Source organism: Cavia porcellus, unplaced genomic scaffold (genome assembly GCF_034190915.1).
Source record: "Cavia porcellus strain 051 isolate PalLab524CR breed Dunkin Hartley unplaced genomic scaffold, mCavPor4.1 scaffold_2, whole genome shotgun sequence".
In the NCBI taxonomy this organism is placed as follows: domain Eukaryota; kingdom Metazoa; phylum Chordata; class Mammalia; order Rodentia; family Caviidae; genus Cavia; species Cavia porcellus.
In genome coordinates, this window is record NW_026947485.1 from 23,303,825 (window position 1) to 23,324,807 (window position 20,983).

General features: G+C 34.4%; 1 protein-coding gene across 2 annotated transcripts in view; it reads right to left on the reverse strand.

Annotated features, from left to right (window-relative positions):
- Macc1 (MET transcriptional regulator MACC1) overlaps window positions 1-20,983 on the reverse strand; it is a 62,018-nt gene that overhangs the window by 5,853 nt on the left and 35,182 nt on the right. For both annotated transcript variants that reach the window (XM_063239213.1, XM_063239215.1), the window contains exons 3-5: window positions 16,464-16,586; window positions 13,202-15,237; window positions 10,047-10,235 (exon numbers count right to left, since the gene is read on the reverse strand). In XM_063239213.1, coding sequence (XP_063095283.1) covers window positions 10,047-10,235; window positions 13,202-15,237; window positions 16,464-16,578 — 2,340 coding nt within the window. In that variant the 5' untranslated portion in view covers window positions 16,579-16,586. The remainder of the gene's footprint in view (window positions 1-10,046; window positions 10,236-13,201; window positions 15,238-16,463; window positions 16,587-20,983) is intronic.

The window sequence follows — 20,983 nt, forward strand, 5'->3', positions numbered from 1 at the left end:
GATCAAGGTGGTGTGAGCTGGATGGATTATCTCTCTTCCCACTTCTTCCCTGCATTACTTCACTCTGCTTCCTGGCCACCATGATGTGAGCAAGTTTTTCACCATGCCCATCTGCCCCGCAGCCCTGCCTTGACACAAGCTGACCAAACTGGCACCTCCACAAATTGAGAGCCAGAATAAACATTCCCTCCTTCTGAATGCAGGGTTGGATATTTTGTCTCTGTGATGAGGAGGAGACTAAAACAATACTTTGCCTATAGTTTTTATTTCTCATTCCAAGAAAGTAAACCTGCATGTCACTTCAGTGTAAAATTTGATCCACTATACATAAAGTCATCAACTCAGACAATAAAGAAATACCATCACCACACTAACACAATGAAAATACACAAAATACGTATCATTGGTTATTTTACACATTAAGACATTTTATCACCTACGAAGGAATTATGTCAGACCAAGTGATAAATGGAAAATTAGAGCATGCTTTTAGCAGCTTCCAGCAGAGAAATAAGGTAGGCACCTGCCAGACACAGGCCCAGGGTGTGAGTAGATAGGATTTGGAGATAACAGTGACAAAAAATCTAATAATGTACTTAGATTTTTAAAAATCATTTTGAGTAAAACAATGATTATCCTATTTAATCAGAGTTATGATACTATCATGCAAAAAAACACACATTTGGTCAGTTTTGTGTTCATATCTTGGTTCCACTGTGTATTGGATGGATCAATTTGAGTGAATCAAGTTTTCCTGAGCTTTGAACTTTTGAAAATAGAAATTTGGATAATAATCCCCTAGTCTACGTCTTTATGAGGGTATCTGATGAAATGGTTTGTGGAGAGTTTGAATTTCAAGAAAGAATGTCTAAGAACAGCTCACCCAGCGTCTTCACATCTATTCTACCAAGTCCCACTTTCAAGGATATCACATTGGGAGGCCAAAATCCATAGTATGGGTTTTACAACATGAAAATTAGCAAAATCTGCACACTAGAGCTTCCTCCAGACTTTTGAACAGCTGATTGTTAAACACTTACCACCATGCATACAAATGGTACCCATTTCCTGTTATATACCTCACTACTTATAACATCAAATGTGGAGATTAAAAAAATTATTAAAATGCTTAGAAAATCCAGTACTTTGGCAACTGAAACACGTTTGGTAACCTTGGAAAAGACAGTTTTAAGGGTCATGCAACACATGCAACAGATATGAGCAGAAGCAAAAGAGAAGTCAGAGGACAAAAGGCCACATTTAGAATCTGTCTATTAAAAAAGAGAGAGTCAGAAGAAGCATCAGCAGGAAATGAAGGTACTTGGAAAGAAAAATATTCTGTAAAAAGTGATATTCTACAATGGAAAACAGAATTTTGGTTTAAAAACCATCAGTCCTAGATGAAAGGTATATCACACACAAAGGACCTAAGAAGAAAATTATTGGGCAGAAACATAAACACCAAAGAAGGTTAAAATCATGACAGAACTGGGTAAGTAATTAGAAAGGTAAATAGCAAAAGAAATTGAGAAAGAGCAGAAGCATATTCCAATATTTATGTACTAGATGCACTGAACTATTAAATTTGAGAACCATGTTTTTCCTTAGTAATGGAATCTCTGCCAGGTGCAGTAAATATAAAGTTTTCTATAGTGATCTCTGCCTCAACAGAGCATGATAAAAGTTCAACTTTAATCAATGCAAAAACTAGTCTAATAAGTTAGTTTTTGTCCTCTATGATTAGATATATGACATTTGGATACAAGTTCTTAACTAGCTATGCTTTAATTCCCCAGCATTTATTTATCTTGTTTTTGTTTTCTTATGAAAGGCAAAATGCAAGAGTAATTAAATATATTAATTAATCACAGATACTGATATTTTGTCCAAATATACATACGGGGTAAGATCACAGAGAAATCTATACTTTTCAATAAATTACAAAGACTATAAAGTCACCACCTCTGGGAATGTTTGAAGAAAGAAAATGGGTAGAATAAATAATTTCCTTTCTGAATTGACCTAGGGAAAGTCCTCTAAAAACTAGAAATGTGTTACAGACTGCCAAGATTTCTTGTGGTTTGTGTTATCTTATAGCTATTCAGTGTTTTTAAAAGCACTTTCCTGCCTTTACTGAATATTATGATTACGGAGTATTAGTAACTTCACACTTACACTTGGGTGAATCAGAAGGAATGTATGTTCCTGAGAGTTTGTTTTGTAAATTATTCTTACCCACAAAACAAATTCTCCCACTCTCTCATCTGTATCACAAGTACTCAATGCATAAGCTACATTCTTTTGTCTCTATTCTTGACTTTGCTATTGCTGACTTCTTCAAGATATGGGTTCACATTTAAATAGGCATCATGAGACTGATAAAGGCACAGCTGTTAATTTCTTCTTTATGTGCTTTTCTCTCATATAAAGGGCAAGAGCATCAGTATTTAATTTATCAAGTTCAGAAGTTTTCCCAAGTCATAGCATCTGCGTGGAAAGAATGTATTTTTTCCTCTGGTTTATCTCCTCAGTATTAAAGGACAAAGTAAAAGTTAAAGGAACAATGAAAAAATAATGTGTGTGGTATCGAAAAATGGAATAGGAATGGAAGGAAAAAATTTCCAAATTTAGAGTGCTTATTTTCAGAAGCCAGCAAGCCTCATTAGATAATTCACTAAATGATGAAATGCAACATGAATACAGCAATTCAGATATGAGCATAGAATTTTTAGGCTCTTTTTAGCTCATAAAATGTGAATAGCATAAAGAATGTAATTGATTTTAACTACCTTTGGATAATTACATTTTGCCACATTACAAGATTAATAATCCACCTACATTTCTCATAAAGTTATAGGAGCAACGTTTCATTTTTAAGTACCATCAGCAGAAGAATAATTAAAGCAAGTTTGCCTTCTCAATGATTATCATATGTGTTTGTCTTCTGCACCTCACTTACAATATTTAAATTGACCTTACATCACCTGTATTTCATAAATACACAAATATTGCTGAAGATACGCTTGTCATTGTCCTCAGAAGAAAAAGGAAGCTAACGTATCAGAGAGTCACTTTCCTCAAAAGGGTGATATTGGTTGGTTAAAGTTTTTTTTTTTTTTTTTTTTTTTTTTTAGCTGGTTAAAACTTGACATAGCATTCTCTTGGAAAAGTCTTTTGGAGTCCAGCCAGCTAAATTTTTTTTGTGAGAATAAGTATTTAAAACTTCTGGGGTTGAGAATAAACCAGAGGAAAATAGAGAACCTGTTCCTTGCTAATCCCATCTTTTCAAAACGCTGTAGCGTCACAGCAAAACCCACTGGTTTAGCCTCCTCATGTATATCATAAGCATTTGATTCACAAGCTACAGATATAGAAACTGGACAATTCAGGGTCACTGCAAGCAGAAAATAGGAGTTGCTGCATAAGCCAGAAAACCATAATAGTCTAAGGACGTTCTCTTACCTTTTGCAATATATATCTTCCCAGGAAAATTGAATGATGTTAAACCCATAAGTAAAAGCTGGTCACTCAAGAGTTTCCTCATGCATCAGCATTCTACCAGTCTCACAAGCCTTGAAACCATTGCTGACTTTTTCTTTCCTTAGCTATATTGTTCATCAGTTGTATTACTAAAAATATTACTATATTCTCTTCTTTTTCCAAAGTCATCTAATGTCACAGAGTTGTCAAACTCACCTATTCCTCCTCTTCAAAATGACAGATGTTGTGTACTTAATGATTACAATATGCAAAGCACTGTACCAAATGTGTTACGTTTTACCTTCTTTGATTCTCTGAACATTTGACAATCGTTCAGCAAGAGAGTATATTTATTTTCATTTGGCTAAAAAAAAAATTCCTAGAAAAGTTAAGTAACTTGCCTAAAGTCTGAGGGTTAATAAAAGGTAGTCGTGGAATAGGAATCCAGGCCAGGAAGCTTAGTTTCTGTGCTCTAGCAGTCATTCAAGACTCACTTCCATCCATTCCGATGCATGCACTCACCACACCTCCCAACAGTTTTTAAGGTCAATTCTCCTCTCTGCCCAACATCTTTCCAGTGGTCTCTAGAATGTACTGGTGTTCAAAACCTTTAGGGTTTATTTCTCATCCTTCCAAATTCTTCTTATTCTACGTATCTTTCTGGGCCAGGATGTGTCTTCTAATCATGTTAATCACTTTTCAATTCTGAAAATTTTTATCATAGTCAACACAGCTGTTAGCACTGTGTGTAAGAAAAAAAAAACTATTGAAATCCTAATTCTACTACAGATAAAGGATACAAATGCAGTTATATTGATCGTATACAAAGTGATGGATGTGTTGTCTTTCATATATAGTTTCTTGAAATAAATGAGATAATGTAAGGAATATGGTTAGAACGATTGGTACTTACTAAACAATAAGTACCATCAATCTTATCTAATCATAATGTAACAATTCAAATATTCTCTAAAATGTAACAATTCAAATATTAGCAGTATGTCTCAATCTGTACACCAACATGAAACTTAGTTTTTAAGAGAAAAGAAACTTCTTTTCCATTCTTTGTTTTTTACTTTTTGTAGCTCCTATACTGATTCTCTTTCTCCCTCTCCCTCTCTCTCTCATTCGTACTGGGGCTCAAATGCATGCTCTCATATTGCACTGCACTTCTGTGCTATATCCCTAGTCCTAAACTGATTCTTAGAATGAATGAACCCAGAAAATACACTAAATGCATGAATGAACAAAACACCAAAACGACAAGACAAAGATATGAAGGACAGATAATGTGTGGCAAGAGGTTTGTATAAAATTATTCATTCACTTATCAGCAATATTAACTGTAGATCCCTGTTTTCCATCATTAATGTAAATTTAGAATGAAGTACCCTAAAAACCCTGTCAGTGAGAAAATGAAGAGAAACAGAAGGCTGCTCCTAGAAGATATAAATGATTAGATCTACACTGATGAAATGATGATGACAAAAAGACTTCAAATATACCTTGCCAATGATGACTCGCTATAGGTGAGCATAATCTTTGCTGCTGGAGAGTGAACCAATGGGAGAGAGCCATTGGGGAATTACTTTTTCATCTATGGTGATAATCCTGGGAAGGCTAAGGGAAGAGCGCCCAGTTCAGGGTTATGAATATTTTACACGTGAAATATTTAACACCTCCAGTATTTTCTCTTTAAAAAATCCAACTTTTAAAAAGAAACTTTTTTTAATATTTTACTTACTTCTACATTTTAAACCACTAATGGCTTCAGAAAAGTACCAGTGAATCTGCATTAGTTTTCCTGGAAAAACTTGGGCAATAGTTACATCTTCATAGCATTAATGTACTTTGTTTCAAAAAGAAATATCTAGAAATATATACATTTTAATTGTGTCAAGAATCTAATCTGTACAGGTTAGATTTAAATTAGGAATTACAATGTCATTAGAAGTGCTGAGTAACTTTCTTAAAATTGAATTTGGGGAGATGGTTAATTTTAAAAAATGACAAAACAATATGAAATAGAGAAAGGTATTCAAGAAAAATCTAAAAGACATGCTATTAATATTCTCTATTCTTTAATAAGTTTGAGGCATGATGAAGATGTTCAGGGCCAATTTTAGTAGTTATCTATCTTGGCTTGAAAGGAAGACAAAAAATAAAATGAGTCGCTTAAATCCCCAGCCCTGACAACCTTCTTGTCTAAGATGTAGTCACCCTGCTGGATTTGAACCTAGAAGGTAAAGGCTGTGTTCCAACCCTGGTTCTGGGACATTCTAACTCTGAAGTTATCTAACACCTGTACATTTTAGTTAATATTTCGGTCTTCCCTGCAAGTTTGTGTTGGAAAGTTTTTGAGGTTATCAAATAATTTTTGTGGCATTTCTGGAAAAGCACCAGGAACATATGACAGATAACTGTCTACTCAAAACAATAAAAATAGAACAGAAGAAAGACAGAGAAACAGAAAGGGATTTAAAAAAAAAGAGTGAAGGGGCTTCTGAGCAAGTGAGATAAAGAGACCAGCGCCAGCAGAGGAACTACTAAACTGATTGTCTCTTGGCCTCAATGCTGGTTCCCTGCTCGGAGCTAACTTCAGTGTGTTTTGCAATCAACAGCTGGACTTGTAAACTTACAAACCAAATCCCTCCACAGAGAAAAAGAGAACTGTACATTTGTATTCTTTTTAGGGAGACAGAAATTAGCATATATTGAACCTGTAGGTTAAGTGGCCTAACAGAAAAAAGTTCCTATGGGTTATTTAGAATGGATCTGAGTCTGACTGGTAGTATAAATCACAGTAAATTGTACCACTGGCCCTAGAAAAACATGTAGGGGATTTCCTTTATGCTTCTGAGTATTTATCAGCCTCAGGCATAGACTTAGTCATGTATGATTTGTTCTGTGCAAAAGTAAATAATGGAAAAGTGGGCTGTTTGTTGGCCTCCATCAAGATTGGAGGTAGCTATAAACATAATTAGAGAAAAGCCAGATGCTTAAGGAGGATGACAGAATAAATAATTCTCCAATAACTATCCACAAAAGATTGAAAACAGCACCTTCTTAAGAAAAAAAAAAAGAAGTTGTACTTTCAATTAGACAGCTTTTTAAATCAGCTGAAATGTCAGAGTCGGAATACCACATTTCTCACAATATTGTTCTTTTCTTTTTCTAAGGGTTTCTGATATTTTGGCTCACTCAGTAGACACTTGGTTCTACTTTGCAGACTGCATTTGGTGCGCATTATAGGTTGAAATCTCCTTTAAGTTTATAGAGAGAAACGTAGTCTGTGAGCGGCTGTAATTCATTAGCCCTCAGCCACTCCCGGCATAAGGAGTCCTTGACAGAAAGCCAGCTCTAAGAACTCAGAGGCCGGCAGCTGACACTCCCTGCAGCTGCTAGGATTCAGCTGACTTGGTTTGACTTTTTACTCTGCATGGAAAGATTGCTCTGTCTTAGTCACCCAGCTGGAACAGTTGCTTCACAGTAAGAAAAAAAAATTTAAAAATTAATACTCAGTTCAATGCCCAAAATGGATGTGGAGAACATAGCTCTGTTCCTACCAAGTCATCATCTAATAAGAGTGAGAATGTTTTGCTAAATATACTTGTGAAAAATACAGAACATTTTGCATGTGTTCATCATTGAATAACTTTTTTATTTAATTCAGTAAGAGTTGACTCACATTGCATTATGGTAATCAGGAAAAAAAATTTAACATGTGCCTAACAGAATATATTTGTTGTAACTGATTAAAATCAACAGCAGTCTCTTCATTTTCTTTTTTCAGAGTATTATAATTTTCAATGCAGTGTTCTTTTGTTTGCTTCATTATGTTCATTCATTTTTTTTTTCTCAATGCTGTTGTGGAAAGTGATTTCCTTAGTTTCTCTTGCAGTGAATTTATCCTTTACAGGAATGTTACTCATTTTTGAGAGTTGACTTCATATCCAGCCATGCTGCTAAATTTGCTTATTAAATCTAGAAGTCTTTGGGTGAAGTTTTTGGGGTCTTCTATGTAGAATATCATATCATCCCCAAATAATGATAATTTAACTTTTTTTTTCTATCTTTATTCGTTTTATTTTCTTCTCCTGTCTAATTGCTCTGGCTAATGTTTCCTGAGGTATATGAAGTAAGTGTGGTTACAGTGAACATCCTTGTCTTGTTCCTGATTTTAGAATGAAAGTTTTCATGTTTGGACCACTTAGTATGATGTTGGTTGTTGATTTTCCATAAATGGATTAGGTTTAAGGTTTGAATTAGGGTTAGGTTAGGGTTATTGTTAGGGTTAAGATTAGGGTTAAATATAATACAATCTCAATCAAAATACCAACAGCATACCTCACAGAATTAGAAAAAATAACCCTAAAATTCATTTGGAACCAGACAAGACCAAGAATAATAAAAGCAGTTCTGGGCAACAAAGGGAACAAGGCATAGGGCATCAAAATCACTGCTTATAATTAAACTATAAAGCTACTGAGATTTTTTAAAAAGCATTTTTCTGTCAAAAACAAACAAACAGAAAATTAGACCTGAGGATCAAAGGAACAAATTAGAAGAAGCAAACAACTCAAAACATACTCAGCCGATCTATTTTTTCACAAAGGGGCTGAAAACTGTCACTCAAAGAAAGATACTCTCTTTAATAAGTGATTCTAGAAAAACTGGCTTTCCACATGCTACAGGTTAAACTTACACCTTTATCTCTCATTATGCCCTGAACTAAAATTGAAATAGGTTGAAGACCTAAATGTTAAAACAGAAACCCTAAATCTATTGGAATATAGAAGTAGAACACTTGAAGATACAGATGTAGGCAAAGACTTTATAAATAAAACCTTCATCACACAGAAAATAATACAATGAATCAACAAATGTGATCTCATCTTATTAAGGAGATTTTACACAGCGAAATAAACCACCAGCAGAATGAAGATACAACCTACAGAGTGAGAAAACATTTTTTTCAATTATTCCTCTGAGAAAGGACTACCATCTAGAATATATAAGTAACTCAACAAAACAAAACAAAACAAAACAACTCCCCCCACAAATGTAAACACCCAATCCAGAAATGGGCATCAGAAATGAACAGACATTTCTCAACCAAAGAAGTACAAACAGCAAATAAATATATGAAAAAGTGTTCAACATCCCTGATGATTGGAGAGATGCAAATTAAAACACTACTTAGATTCCATCTCACTCCAAAAAGAATGGTTATCAAGAACTCAATAAAAAGTACTGGAGGGCCCATGGAGAAAAATTGCCCTTCTCCACTGCTGCTGAGAATGTAGAATGGTGCAACCACTGTGAAAATCAGTGTGGAGATTCCTCAAAAATCTAAAATTAGAGGTCCCGTTTGACCCAGCTATTCACCTTCTCAGTATCTTCCTGGAATAATCATACCACAGCAATATATGCACATTTATTTTTATAGCAACACGATTTATAATAGCTAAATCTCAGAAACAGCTCAACTGTTCATTAACAGATGACCAGATAAAGAAGAAATGATATTTTTATACAACATAATACTACTCTGCTGCAAAGAAGGATAAACTTAAGGCATTTGCAGGTAAATGGATGCACCTTGAGACCAAGCTCTTAAGTGAAATAAATCAGACACACATGTTTAAATACTGCATTGTTTCTCTGGTGTGAAAAAGCAAAAGTGTAAATAAGGATCAAAATATATAATAAATATTGGAAAACGGTAAGAAAATGTTCAAATTGAAAGTGGAGTAAAGGAGGTGGGAGGAGAAGGAAGGGAAAAGAAAAAAGGAAATAAGAGAAAAGAAGTGGAAATTTTGTAAATAAGGAGGTAGAGAATGTTGAAGGGAGGGGAAGACATTGGGAGAAAAAAGAAGAATCAAGACATACTAAGTACAGGTACAAATTCCTGATGACAAATGCCATCACTATGCAGTCTAAAATGTACTAATAAAATTGGAAAAAGAAAAACACAACAGTGTTTACATGGCAAAAGTTTACTTTGTACTAAATTCTGCCGTTCTGTATTTGGTACCTGTAGTTTGTAATGTATGATCATTCTGAGGACAATAATAAATTGGTAGGCAGCTTCAGTGTTCACTGCCAGGGGTCTCACATGATCCACCGTCTTCCTCCTACTTGACAATCAGCCACATTTGTGACAAATGACTAAGTCAAGGTCCGAGATTTACAAATACTTTTAATATCCTCCTCCTTTGCATTGGCTGGATCCAATTCCTTCCCTTCAAAATTCAGCTGCTGTGTGCTTCATGTTTTTATATCCCTTCTTAATGATCCAATTTAATGAATTCATCTTAACAAAGGCATGTTAATGTGCAATTCAGGGGGAAACATCAACACATTTTTGAACCTACGACCTCGCCCTTGCCAGGCGGGTGCTTCTGCTACCCAACAAAATCCGTGGCCGCTTGCTCAGTTACTTCTGTAGTGATTTCAGTTAGTGGATCACGGACATTCCCTGTGCATATGGTCCAGGCTTCATCACACATTTTACTTGTTCTGCAACAGTTCACTATCGTATGATACATTAGACAAAGTCTCACCTCGACTGCAACACTTCCAGTTTTTCCTTGGTGAGGAATTTCATATGCCTTCATCTGTTGCTTTGTGAGGTGCACTAACTTTTCAGCGAGCTCTCTCCAGCCTTTTCCAAGCTTGACAGCTGAAGTCAAAATCACAGCCTCTTGGATAAGATGTGCTACTAACCCTTGGCAGTCCATTTTCAGCAGAGCCTGTGGCAATAATTATGTGGTAGAATTAAAGATTTTTTTTTCTTTAAATTAACAATTTCATTACATGTTCTAGAAATTGGAATTAAAAAAAAAACATATATAACTGAGTTTTCTAAAGCTCAAATCATTGATTTATTGTTAAGCAAATTCAACAAGCACTATAATAGAATAGGTAAATCAAATTAGAAGAGATATAGGACTAAATCAATGACTACACAATGATGGGTAAGTCACTGAACCAGTGTGTTTTATATCTTTACTTGCAAGAGGAAAAGGATGAATACACACTTCCAAAAGTACTGAGATTCTAGCAATCTCTAATCTATCAGTTCAAAGTTGATTTACAAAAAAATAATTGCTTGCCTTACCAGAGAATTAGCTACACGATTTCTCTAAAGAGTGAAATCACTGGTGATGGTAAGCATTATTTTATTTTTTTCACCAAAGTACAATTTATAACATCCTAGAATTTGAGTATGCTTAGCATGCATGAGGCCCTGAGTTCAATCTCCAGCACTCCAGAAGAATCTAAATCTTTCTATAATCATCTCTATTGTATACAAATAAGATGTTCCAACTTTGAATAAAACTATCAATGTTCATTTCTTTTAAAATAACCAATGGTCTCTCTCATTACTGATGTAATTGTGTTAAATATAAAACACAGGCTACTGAAGATAAAACAGTGTTGTAAATGGCCAAATGGAAAATCATCAGCATCTTTTGTTTTTGTATTTCTGAGCTTTTTCATTCATCAGGTGTGTTTTGAACAAGTCTACAGGTTTCTGTTTTGTTTTGAATATATTTTATTTATTTATTTTTATCATTTTTGGTACCAGGGATTGAACTGGTGACCTTGCACTTGCCAAGCAGGTGCTTAGTCACAGAGCTAAATCCTCAGCTCTTTTGAATATATTTTAGAGATGCAATTTTATTTTTATGTATGTCCTTAGTACAATAAGCAAATAAAAATGTTTAGTTGCTCCTCATTACTTAATGTTGCTCAGAACGTTTATCTACCATTAGGATATAATAAGCAAAAAATGAATGATCAAGTCATATGACCACTGAAATATACAGAGTGGTTATTGCCATGGAAGTACATGATTTGAAGGGCCACCTGTGGTTATACATAGACTGAATTGATCTATGCATTTTTTTCCCCTGGCAGATAGGGCCTAAATGAGAAGCAATACTGAGCCAGTGGGTTCCTGAAGGTGTTTTTAGTAGACTATACAATGGTTTTACCATTGTCTAGTCTAGGTTCTCCTTTGAGCAAAATAAAGTTACCACTTAAAGTCACAGAGCCTAAATTTAAAACAAGTCTCCACAAAGAATAAGACTTCAGATGAGTTACTTACTATTTCAACTTAATGATTTTAAAAATTGATGTGGTAATAGTATCACCTTGTCTAATTCTGCACAGTAAATATAAAGATTATGTCATATGTTAAAAGACTCTATAGAGCATCAGTATATAAGGATAGCCTCTTGTAAATTCTCCTTTGAACCAGCCTCCTCAAATTAGTCTACAGCCTAAGAAAGATGCTTATTTACTACACAGATAAAGTTTTAAGAGATAACACTCCTTGTTCAGTCAGTCTCCTATCGGATGGCTAGGCCTGAGTCTCCTCCATACAGAAGCCTTCACTAAAGTAAGACATGCGTTTTGGGGCTCTCTCAAGAACTAGTCTCTTGAATGAGCTTTCTACCATCATTCGTCACCTAGTCTGACATTCATTTTCATGTCCTCCAAGAAATACAGGTATCATCAGGCTTAACTGTTTGATATTGGGCTAATATAACTACTTTTCAACCAGAGAATAAAAGAAAGCCAGCTTTGATTTAAACCTTTGTGAATATATGCTGAATATGAACTGTAAAAAATAATGAGCTATTTTATTGCAAATACAGATGCAGCTTTAAAGGTAGAGCAGCTTCTAGCATTCAGTCTCCAGTGGTCCAAGTTAAATGAAAATAAAGCACACTACAAAAAACAAATATTCACTTACTAATTGAATATTAGAGCTCTTCAATTTTAATTTCTAGCATCATTGTAGAATCATCAAAAACATTGAAGTATAGGAAATGTTTTAGATATTTTTTCTTTAATATATAAATTATTGTTAACATCACAGATTAAAATTCCTCTACAATCTTTTTGCCCTCCTTTTGTACTTTGATTAAAACTTTATTCTTCTATATATACCTCTCTGTATAATCTGACTCCTCTCCTACATCACTGGCTTTTAGTATTAGCTATTATTCAGGAAGTGTTAGCAATCATTGTATGCTCACATTTTTATCATTTTTTAGAAATATGGTGTTCAGAAATATGTTCTTAATTTTTTAATCTTTTACAAATTATTGGATTTCAATTTTAAAAACATTCTTCTGGACTCTAAGCCTTTCACTGGTATAAATATTTACTAACTGAAAAATTGAAGATAAACATGTTATTAGAAAGTGAAGATTAAAGAGAGAATTAACAATATCATTGCTTGTTGCAATGCAGTGCAAACAGAAGAGGAATTAAATTGCCACAGTGCAGGACACTGATAATATTTTTTAAACAATAATGAAAAGCAGACCTCTAGCAATGGCCAAGTTAGTTTTTCTTAGGTTTGTTCTTATTTACTTTCAAGTTATAGAGCTTCTCTTGATCCTTTGACGGCTATTTGACAAAGGAAGAAAAACTCTTTAGTTTTAGGATATACACAAACAGAACCTTTAAACTTCCCTTAAAAAGATGATCTTTGGGGACCTACTTTCTGAGGAAATCAAAACTGAATCAGAAATCTAAGAATCCAATTATATGATCCTGTAGGAAAAGCTCTCTGTTTGCTCTAAAGTGACTAGAAAGTATTTGTGACAATTTTTAGACATTTCTTCTATGTTTGTCAGGGCTGCTCAAGCAGATACAGTTGTCTGTGGCAAATAACTTACTGTCATCAAGCAGTACTCACCACAACAAGTTCATAAAGAAACTTTCTTGTATTTCTATCAGCATGGCAATCTTCTTTTAGCTTCTTTACCACATAAGAAACCCTTTCTGATTCTTTGTTCACTTGTATTTGATCAAAATCTTGCAGTGACAGATGTGAGTATCCCAGGACATCAGCTAAAACTTTCCAGCCGTACACATTTTCAGACACCAAGGTCAATACGACTGAGTATATGTAAGTCAGTTTTTTAAAGGGCAGGGTTATTTGTTCGAGAAGATTCCTGGTTGTAAAGATACTGTCTGACGCAGGCATTACTTGTTCTTTTGAAATCACCTTGATGTTTTTGCAATGCACAAGTCCGATCTTACCTCGGAGGACACCCACGTACCATTCTTTCACTTTGGTCTGCCCCATGGCTCTTACCTTACCTTCTCCAAGAAGAGCTATAGTGTCCCCTTTGAAATATTCAAGTAAGTAGTCAAGCTTGATTTGTCTTAGCACTGTTTTCAGGGTCACCCCATAGTTGGTAAAGTTCATTTTTTTATCTTGGAAGGTGGGATACTTAACAGGCAGCGTTGGCAGTGAAGGGGCAGATTTGACTTCTTTCTCCTTCAGACAACCTGGTAGGTTTGAGAGCCTTTTTAAGTTTGGAGCTGGATCAGGTGAAGTGATAAAGAACTGTGCAACTGGTCTACAGTCGGGGGTATCCACCTGAACACGGAAAACAAACAAATGCATCTCCCTGTGGTCAACCAGAGAAAATAAAAATCGTTGATGAACTACTTCGCCTGTTTCCAACTGATTTCGTTTAATTTCTTTCCTCTCTGCTTCTCCCTTTACTTCAAAATCTGGGTCACATGAAAAAACTGAAATACTTAAATCCTGTGGTTTGTTCAGTAAAAACGAATGCTTCCCCCAGAGATGAAATACAACTGGAGATGTGCTTTTCCTACCTTTGTTAATATCGGAGACTGTAAGCTTTCCTGGCATATAGCTGTGTCCACAGACAGTGAAAACAGCAGTAAAACTAGGATGGATGTATTTGGGTCCATAAATTCCAACTGAGGTGGTTTTGTGGATATAGTCCCAAATGGTGGCAGCTGGTGACTGAATAGCTTTAGCTTGTGCAGCGATCACTAGATACATCACCTGACTGAAGTCCATTAGCTTGACTTGGATGGTGTCTTTATAAATATAGCAGGTGTTCAGCACTCTGAAAGGGCCTTCTTTTTGCAGGCTGTATAAACACACCATTTCTGTCATGACTTGGCTGAAAGGATCCTTTCTCACTTCAGCCCCGATTTTCATCTCCAGCAAAATAGCTTCCATTGTATTCAGGTTGCTTAATGTGATTTCCAAAAGAGGGCTTACAGTGCATGAAAGATCATGATTCAGCATTTTTGGAGGATCCAGAAAAGCCCGAAGTGAGACCTCTTGGAATTCTCCCACAGCTACATGACCTTGGGGCACATGAACAGTGATGTCTGATTCAGGTAATTGTACAGATCCTCCTTGGTGATTTATTTTACAAACTGTGGTGGTCTCTGCAACTTGTGTCTGGGCCCATCCGGGACTCTGATGAATTGCATTCAAATCCAGGCAGGAGCGGGCCAGCTGGCGTTGACTTAACCAAGCCATTTTATAAGCTTCTCGGTCATTTTGAAGCCATTCTAAGTCTTGAACTAGAATCTGATTGGAACTGTGAATATCATCATAAAGCTGGGCAGTATCATCTAAAATCCCTAGAAGCTCTGAAACACTTTTAGATCTTCCTGGATTCCCTGAGGAATGCCTGAGCAACTTATGCACATCAAGTTCATCACCAGAGGAATCAAAAGAATCCCCAGTTTCTATTTCTCTTAAAAAAAGAAAAGGATCTTCTTTCAAGATGGAAACATTATCTCTCTTCTGGCTATTTCTTTGTTGAGTTATATCATCCAAAAATGGATTAGAAGCAGACAGTTCATTCCAGAATGGATTCCCAGCTTTGGATGCATTATTACCATAAAAAGTAGAAGCATCTGGCCAATTGTGATGCAAACTTGGGTCATGGCATTCTTGACATGTAAACAAAAGCAAATCAAAACAAAAATGAAGTGACAATCTAAGAAACAATCAACCTTTCCCATATGCTAAAAATTTTTTATTTTGCTTTGTGATCTCTAGTCTACTAGTTACTTCAAACCTTCATGTTAAATTTGGTCAATTTTGCATGTAATGAGAAAGGAAAATTTTCTATCAAGTTATTTCAATTGTAGATAAATTGGACATGAGATATGGTGATATATAAATGGAATAAAGAAATGTTAAATACTTTAGATAATAACATATTGAATACACGTCCTTGAAAATGATCTACAGTAGTATGTACTTACTATTTTATGTTTTATTTCCACAAAAGCAAACTTCTGAACAAAGCGAATGATTCAGTCAGTTATTTAGACTTTCCAAACACTGAATAGTTTCATTAAATCTAGAAAAGTAATTTCATGTTTTCCTTTTCAGATAATATTCAACATATGAGAAATATCAAATATATCTATTGAAATTTAATATACTAAATTAGTCAATTATCAATGATTTCTTAAAACATTTTTGATAACTTTGTATTGATAAATTTTAATTGAATCTTTTGTCTGAAAAATAATGTTGAAAAAATAGAGCACTGCTCAAACTACTGGTGGAAGAAATTCTTTGAGCTTTTTCAAGTCTGCAAGTGTAAAAAAATGATCTTAATCACTAAAAATGGAAGCATGTGATTACTTGGCAAAGTAAGTGTTTCAAGAATTAGGTGCACATTAAAATATCCATGTTTCACCTAAAAAATTTCTATATATTCCACAATGTTGAAGTCAATTTTTTTATGTTTAGAATCATACATATTTGGCCTTTTTCAGACAATGTTAGTAATGAATCTGAGATCTCTTGACACTGGTACTCTAGAGAAAATGAACAATCAAATTGTTATAGTTTTTCATATAAAAATGAATTAAATAAACTATGAAATATTTGTAATATTTATAGATTATCTTGACTTAAACTAGTTTAAGTGCCACATATTAAATATTAGAAAATGCATTTTGAACACATAAAGATAGTATTTCTCTTATGTCCACACTTGTCCTCACTTCGGTTTCCCTCTTGAAAGTTTCCTTTTACTCTGAGGATCTGTTCAATTGTTTTCTCTTCCATGAATATTTCTACAGTTGATATCTCTTTTAGGTGCCTTTATATAATTGACTTACTTATATGGAAAAATTCCAATGGTTACAAATTTATGTACCTGTATTATTGCATTTTTTGAAGAACTTTTGGTCTTCCATGTCAGTCAAATTTCCTTCAGATCTACTTTGTATAATTCTTCCTGACCAAAAATCGGCTTTCTCACTGATTAGCATTTTCCCACCTATAACATAAACATATACATACTTTTCATAAGCATACATACTCATATATAAATTAACAGAGGGAAAAAAACTCAAAATGATCACAGATACTTAAATAGAAAGCTGCGTGTAAAAATACTCTACACGAGTCCTGTACTTGTGTAGTATGCTGAACTAGATCTCCTGAGGTAAGTGTTAGGTCTCTATTGGAAAATGCTCAGGTTCTGGATTGATAGCATCAAGTAAACCTGAAAATTCACTGTTGACCCTATAAAAATGATTAATGAAAATTCTAAGAACAAGAGGAAATAGTAAAATGAAACTTCAATAAATGGACATTTTCTGTTTGATGGAAGGAGGACCAAGGAACACAAATCTAAAACTTCTCATCCAAAACTTTCTACATATGTAGTACAAAGCTAAGAAAAATTATGTGACATATATGTATATGTGTATAGTTGCTTATTTTTTCTTAGAAGTAAAATTTTATCTATTGTATATATATAAATACATTTTATACATTGTACGTATTTACCATATACAGCATGTTGTTTTAAAGCATGTTGGCTTGTTTATAAATGCTTACAGTTTTTATATATTTTATGTAGAAAATCATGGGCAAGTATTCCAGATAATTCAGAAAAAGAACATGATGTAAGTAATATGTGCTACCTACCAAGTATCAACATTAATCATAAACACTAACTAGGTGAGACATTATGGAGTTGCAACAGAAATAGACAAAAGAGCGTAAAACTGAGACTCCAGAAACAAATACACACTTAGGTGGAAACTCAGCATCTGACAGGGGCAATGCAGAGCAGTGTGAAAGTGATGAACTAGTCACACACACACACACACACACACACACACACACACACACACACCATATAAACAAATAAGAAAATTATGCCAACATACTTAAGGGCCTAGAAAAAGATGAATCTTAAAATTTGAAAAGTCCATCTAAGAGTATGCTTTCTGAAAAGCAGTGTTTCGTATGCAAGGAACGTACATACAATACTTACCATAAAATGTTAAAATGAGAAATCAATCCTGTATATCAAAAGCATCATTTACAAACAGTAAAAACACAAGCCAAATACTGGGAGAATTTATTCTGATGCTATGACTGAGAAAGGAAAATAATCAGATTTTAAAATATATCAGACTCCTGCAAATTGATACATCTTTTTAAAAAAAACACCATAGAAACTTTTGAAAAAAGATATAGACAAATATTGTCCCATAAAAGGGAACCATGATAAACCCTTGGTACATTTAAACATGATCAATCTCTCTGATAATTAGGCAAGTGCAAATTGAAAACACATGAAGCGTAATTACCACTTATTGAATTTGCAAAAATTAACAGCATCAATTACAATTAAACATGTGAAGCAAAAGGAAACCCTGTATACTCCTAGTGAAAGTATTAAAAGGTACAGTCTCTGGGAATCAGTATGTATTATCTAGAAAAGATGCTTATAGAGTAGTATCCCTAAATTCAATTATTTACTTTAGTAAAACTTTGCGTATGCACATTAAAAGTGATGTACATGTGAATGTTCATTATATTACATAAATAACAACTCAGATAAATCAACATATACTTTACCTTATGAACGGATAGATAAATTTGATATTTTAATATAATAAGCTACTATTCAACTATGAAAACAGGTGAATGACAACTAAAAATAAGGCCACCTGCAAGGTATGTTTTCCATTTACTGAGACTCAGACTTATTTAAACAGATGCTTTCTCTTAACCTCATGACAGCATTTAATAAATAGGTATTTAAGATCTGATTTTCAGTGTGAAAAACAAATCTCAGTAATGAAATATAAACAAACAGTGAAGGTCAAATACTAAGTGATTTACCCAAATGAGGTTCAATTTTTATTTTTAAGAGAAAACAAAAGCCTTTTCTGTTATATAAGGAAGAGAATATAATTTAAAGGAAGAAAATAAAGAGGGAGGGAAAGAAAGATGAATGGGGAAAGAGACAAAAAAGTGACAAGAAGAAAAGGAAGGGGGACATGTTTTCAGACATGATGAATAAACAGATGCAAAAATTATAAGGTGACATAAAAACTCAAATAGTCTAAGAACAATTTTCTTCTTCTCATAGAGAAAAATGAAATTAATCTGTTGAGTGAAAAGTTGAACTATGCAATATACAAATTGTACTGAGACCTGCAGTTTCCTGGCAGCTCTTTAGAACTTCTATGGTTTTTATCAAATACAGAGTTCAAACAAAAGTCCACACCACAGACAGTCAGAACTTTGAGGTAAGAAAAGTGAGTTCCATTCCTTCAGCAAAATTTATCAAATCAAGTTCAATTGGGACAAATGTATGAATATGGGAAAATGTTTCTAAAAAGACAAAGTACCTTCTCAATGGAAAACAGTTTAGCAATCTACATAATTTCTTGCAAGTCTGGGTGGAAAGAACAATAATAAACAATTTATGCCCAGGATTCCCCTGAGGTGAATAATCCTGGATGTAAAAAATAGTTGTAATCCAGAGAAATAAAGTTAAAAGTTTTCAACTACCTACCACCCAGGAAATGTGCTTTCTGCAGCTAAGATCCTGCAGGGTCATTGCATCTCAGAAACAAATTTGCTAGCTGCAGTTCTTTGTGGATTTGTCCTTTTCTCCTGTCACCAAAGCAGATCCTCCTTGTGCACTAAGGTAGTGTTCTAAGCCCATAGGAGAACCACATGAAGGGTTTAACTAGCCATAGCCTGCTGGGCCTCGCCCAGTGTTTCTGATCCAAAAGGTCTGGGACAGCATTCAAGAATCTGTAATTCTAACAAAGTTGCCCAGTGGTGTTGATGCCATGGTTCTAAGGGGCATATCTTGAGGGCCACATTCCATAAACTTTTGTGGTAAATACCCCGGTTACTCCCACTGTGCCCCAACAGCTCCTCTCAATGTTTCTCTACATGCACATGGATAGAACACACTATATTACATCTTGAATCTGAACTGACTGATTGCCTTAGTTACTTTTCTTGTTGCTGAAACAAAATAGCCATTGCCCAGAGTTAAAGGAGAAAAGGTTCATAGTTTGTAGAGCTTTCAGTCTGTAATTGACTTGCTCCAAGGCAGGGTGGCTCAGCAGGGAGGCATCACAGAAGAAACAGTTCATGGTGCCCACAAAGTAGCAAAAGTAACAGGGACCCTTAACAGCGTCTTTCTGTCCCTTTTGCACTCTATATTGGAGATTATGGTGGCGTCAAACCAATCAGAGGACAAATTTAGTAATCACACCCTTAATCTTGGCATTGCATCATGAATCAACCACCTGTTCTGGATCCAGCCACTTCTGAAAAAGTCCCACTATGACTGCATGAGATTTTTTTTTGGGGGGGGTGCATCTAGATACAAGCCATAACACTGACTGATTGATTGATTTTCTGTGAAAACAAAGAGGTAGTAAAGGAAGAAAATTTCTTGACTGGAAAGAGAGGGTGAGGATGCTGATCTGTAGGGGGCAGTGTTTGTTTATACAGGTGCAAAGAGCATCAGCCACATGTCACCCTGGGATTCCTTCCAATTACACTCAATGACAGTTGTGTCCAAAACAAGATTAAAAAAAAAAAAAATTGAAAAAACTTTTATCTAGAGAAGCATGAGTCAGCCTTTATAGTTGGAATGAGTTTAAAGGAAAGGCGCAGTCTGCTATCCGTTTAATTTGGAACAATCTTTTCAATATAATTTTTTCTCTGATTTTGTGGTTCATTATTTTCTTCTTCAAAGAAACTTTCATTTATCTTACTGTTTGGACCTTGTCCAATTGGGGAAATTTATCAATTATAAGACTTTTTAAAAGTTCTCAGAAGATTTTTTGTGGGGAAAAAGACTGGAAAAGTGTTATGGTGCTTGGAAAGAGTAACCAGAGAAACAGTGTCATTTAAAAGAATTATTTTTTGAAAATGTGTCTATCAAAATATTTATATTAGTTCTTATGTAATGAAACTTGATATTGTTAGCCATCAGTAGTAGGCTCAATATACTTTTTAATTGGTCCTTAGTTATCTCATTATATTATCTCATTAATTAATCATCTATGGTTTTTATGAATCTATACTATACTTAACTCTTTCCCAGATTCATATTGCATTTAATTCCTGACTGATGTGATATTATAATATAGTCATGGTGTCTATAATTTTTATAGGTGACCAAAATACTAACATGATCAGGAGAGTGATTGTTAGACAAATAATAGATTTTTGCTTTATCTTCAAATGCTATATCCATCTAAATAATAATACAATGCTTTGTAAATATAATTAATATAAAAGGTCTGAATGACTCAGAAAGGAATCATAGTAAGCAGTAATATTCATGATATTGCTGGAGATTACCATCATGTGTGTGGTCTAACTAGATGTGATCACCTA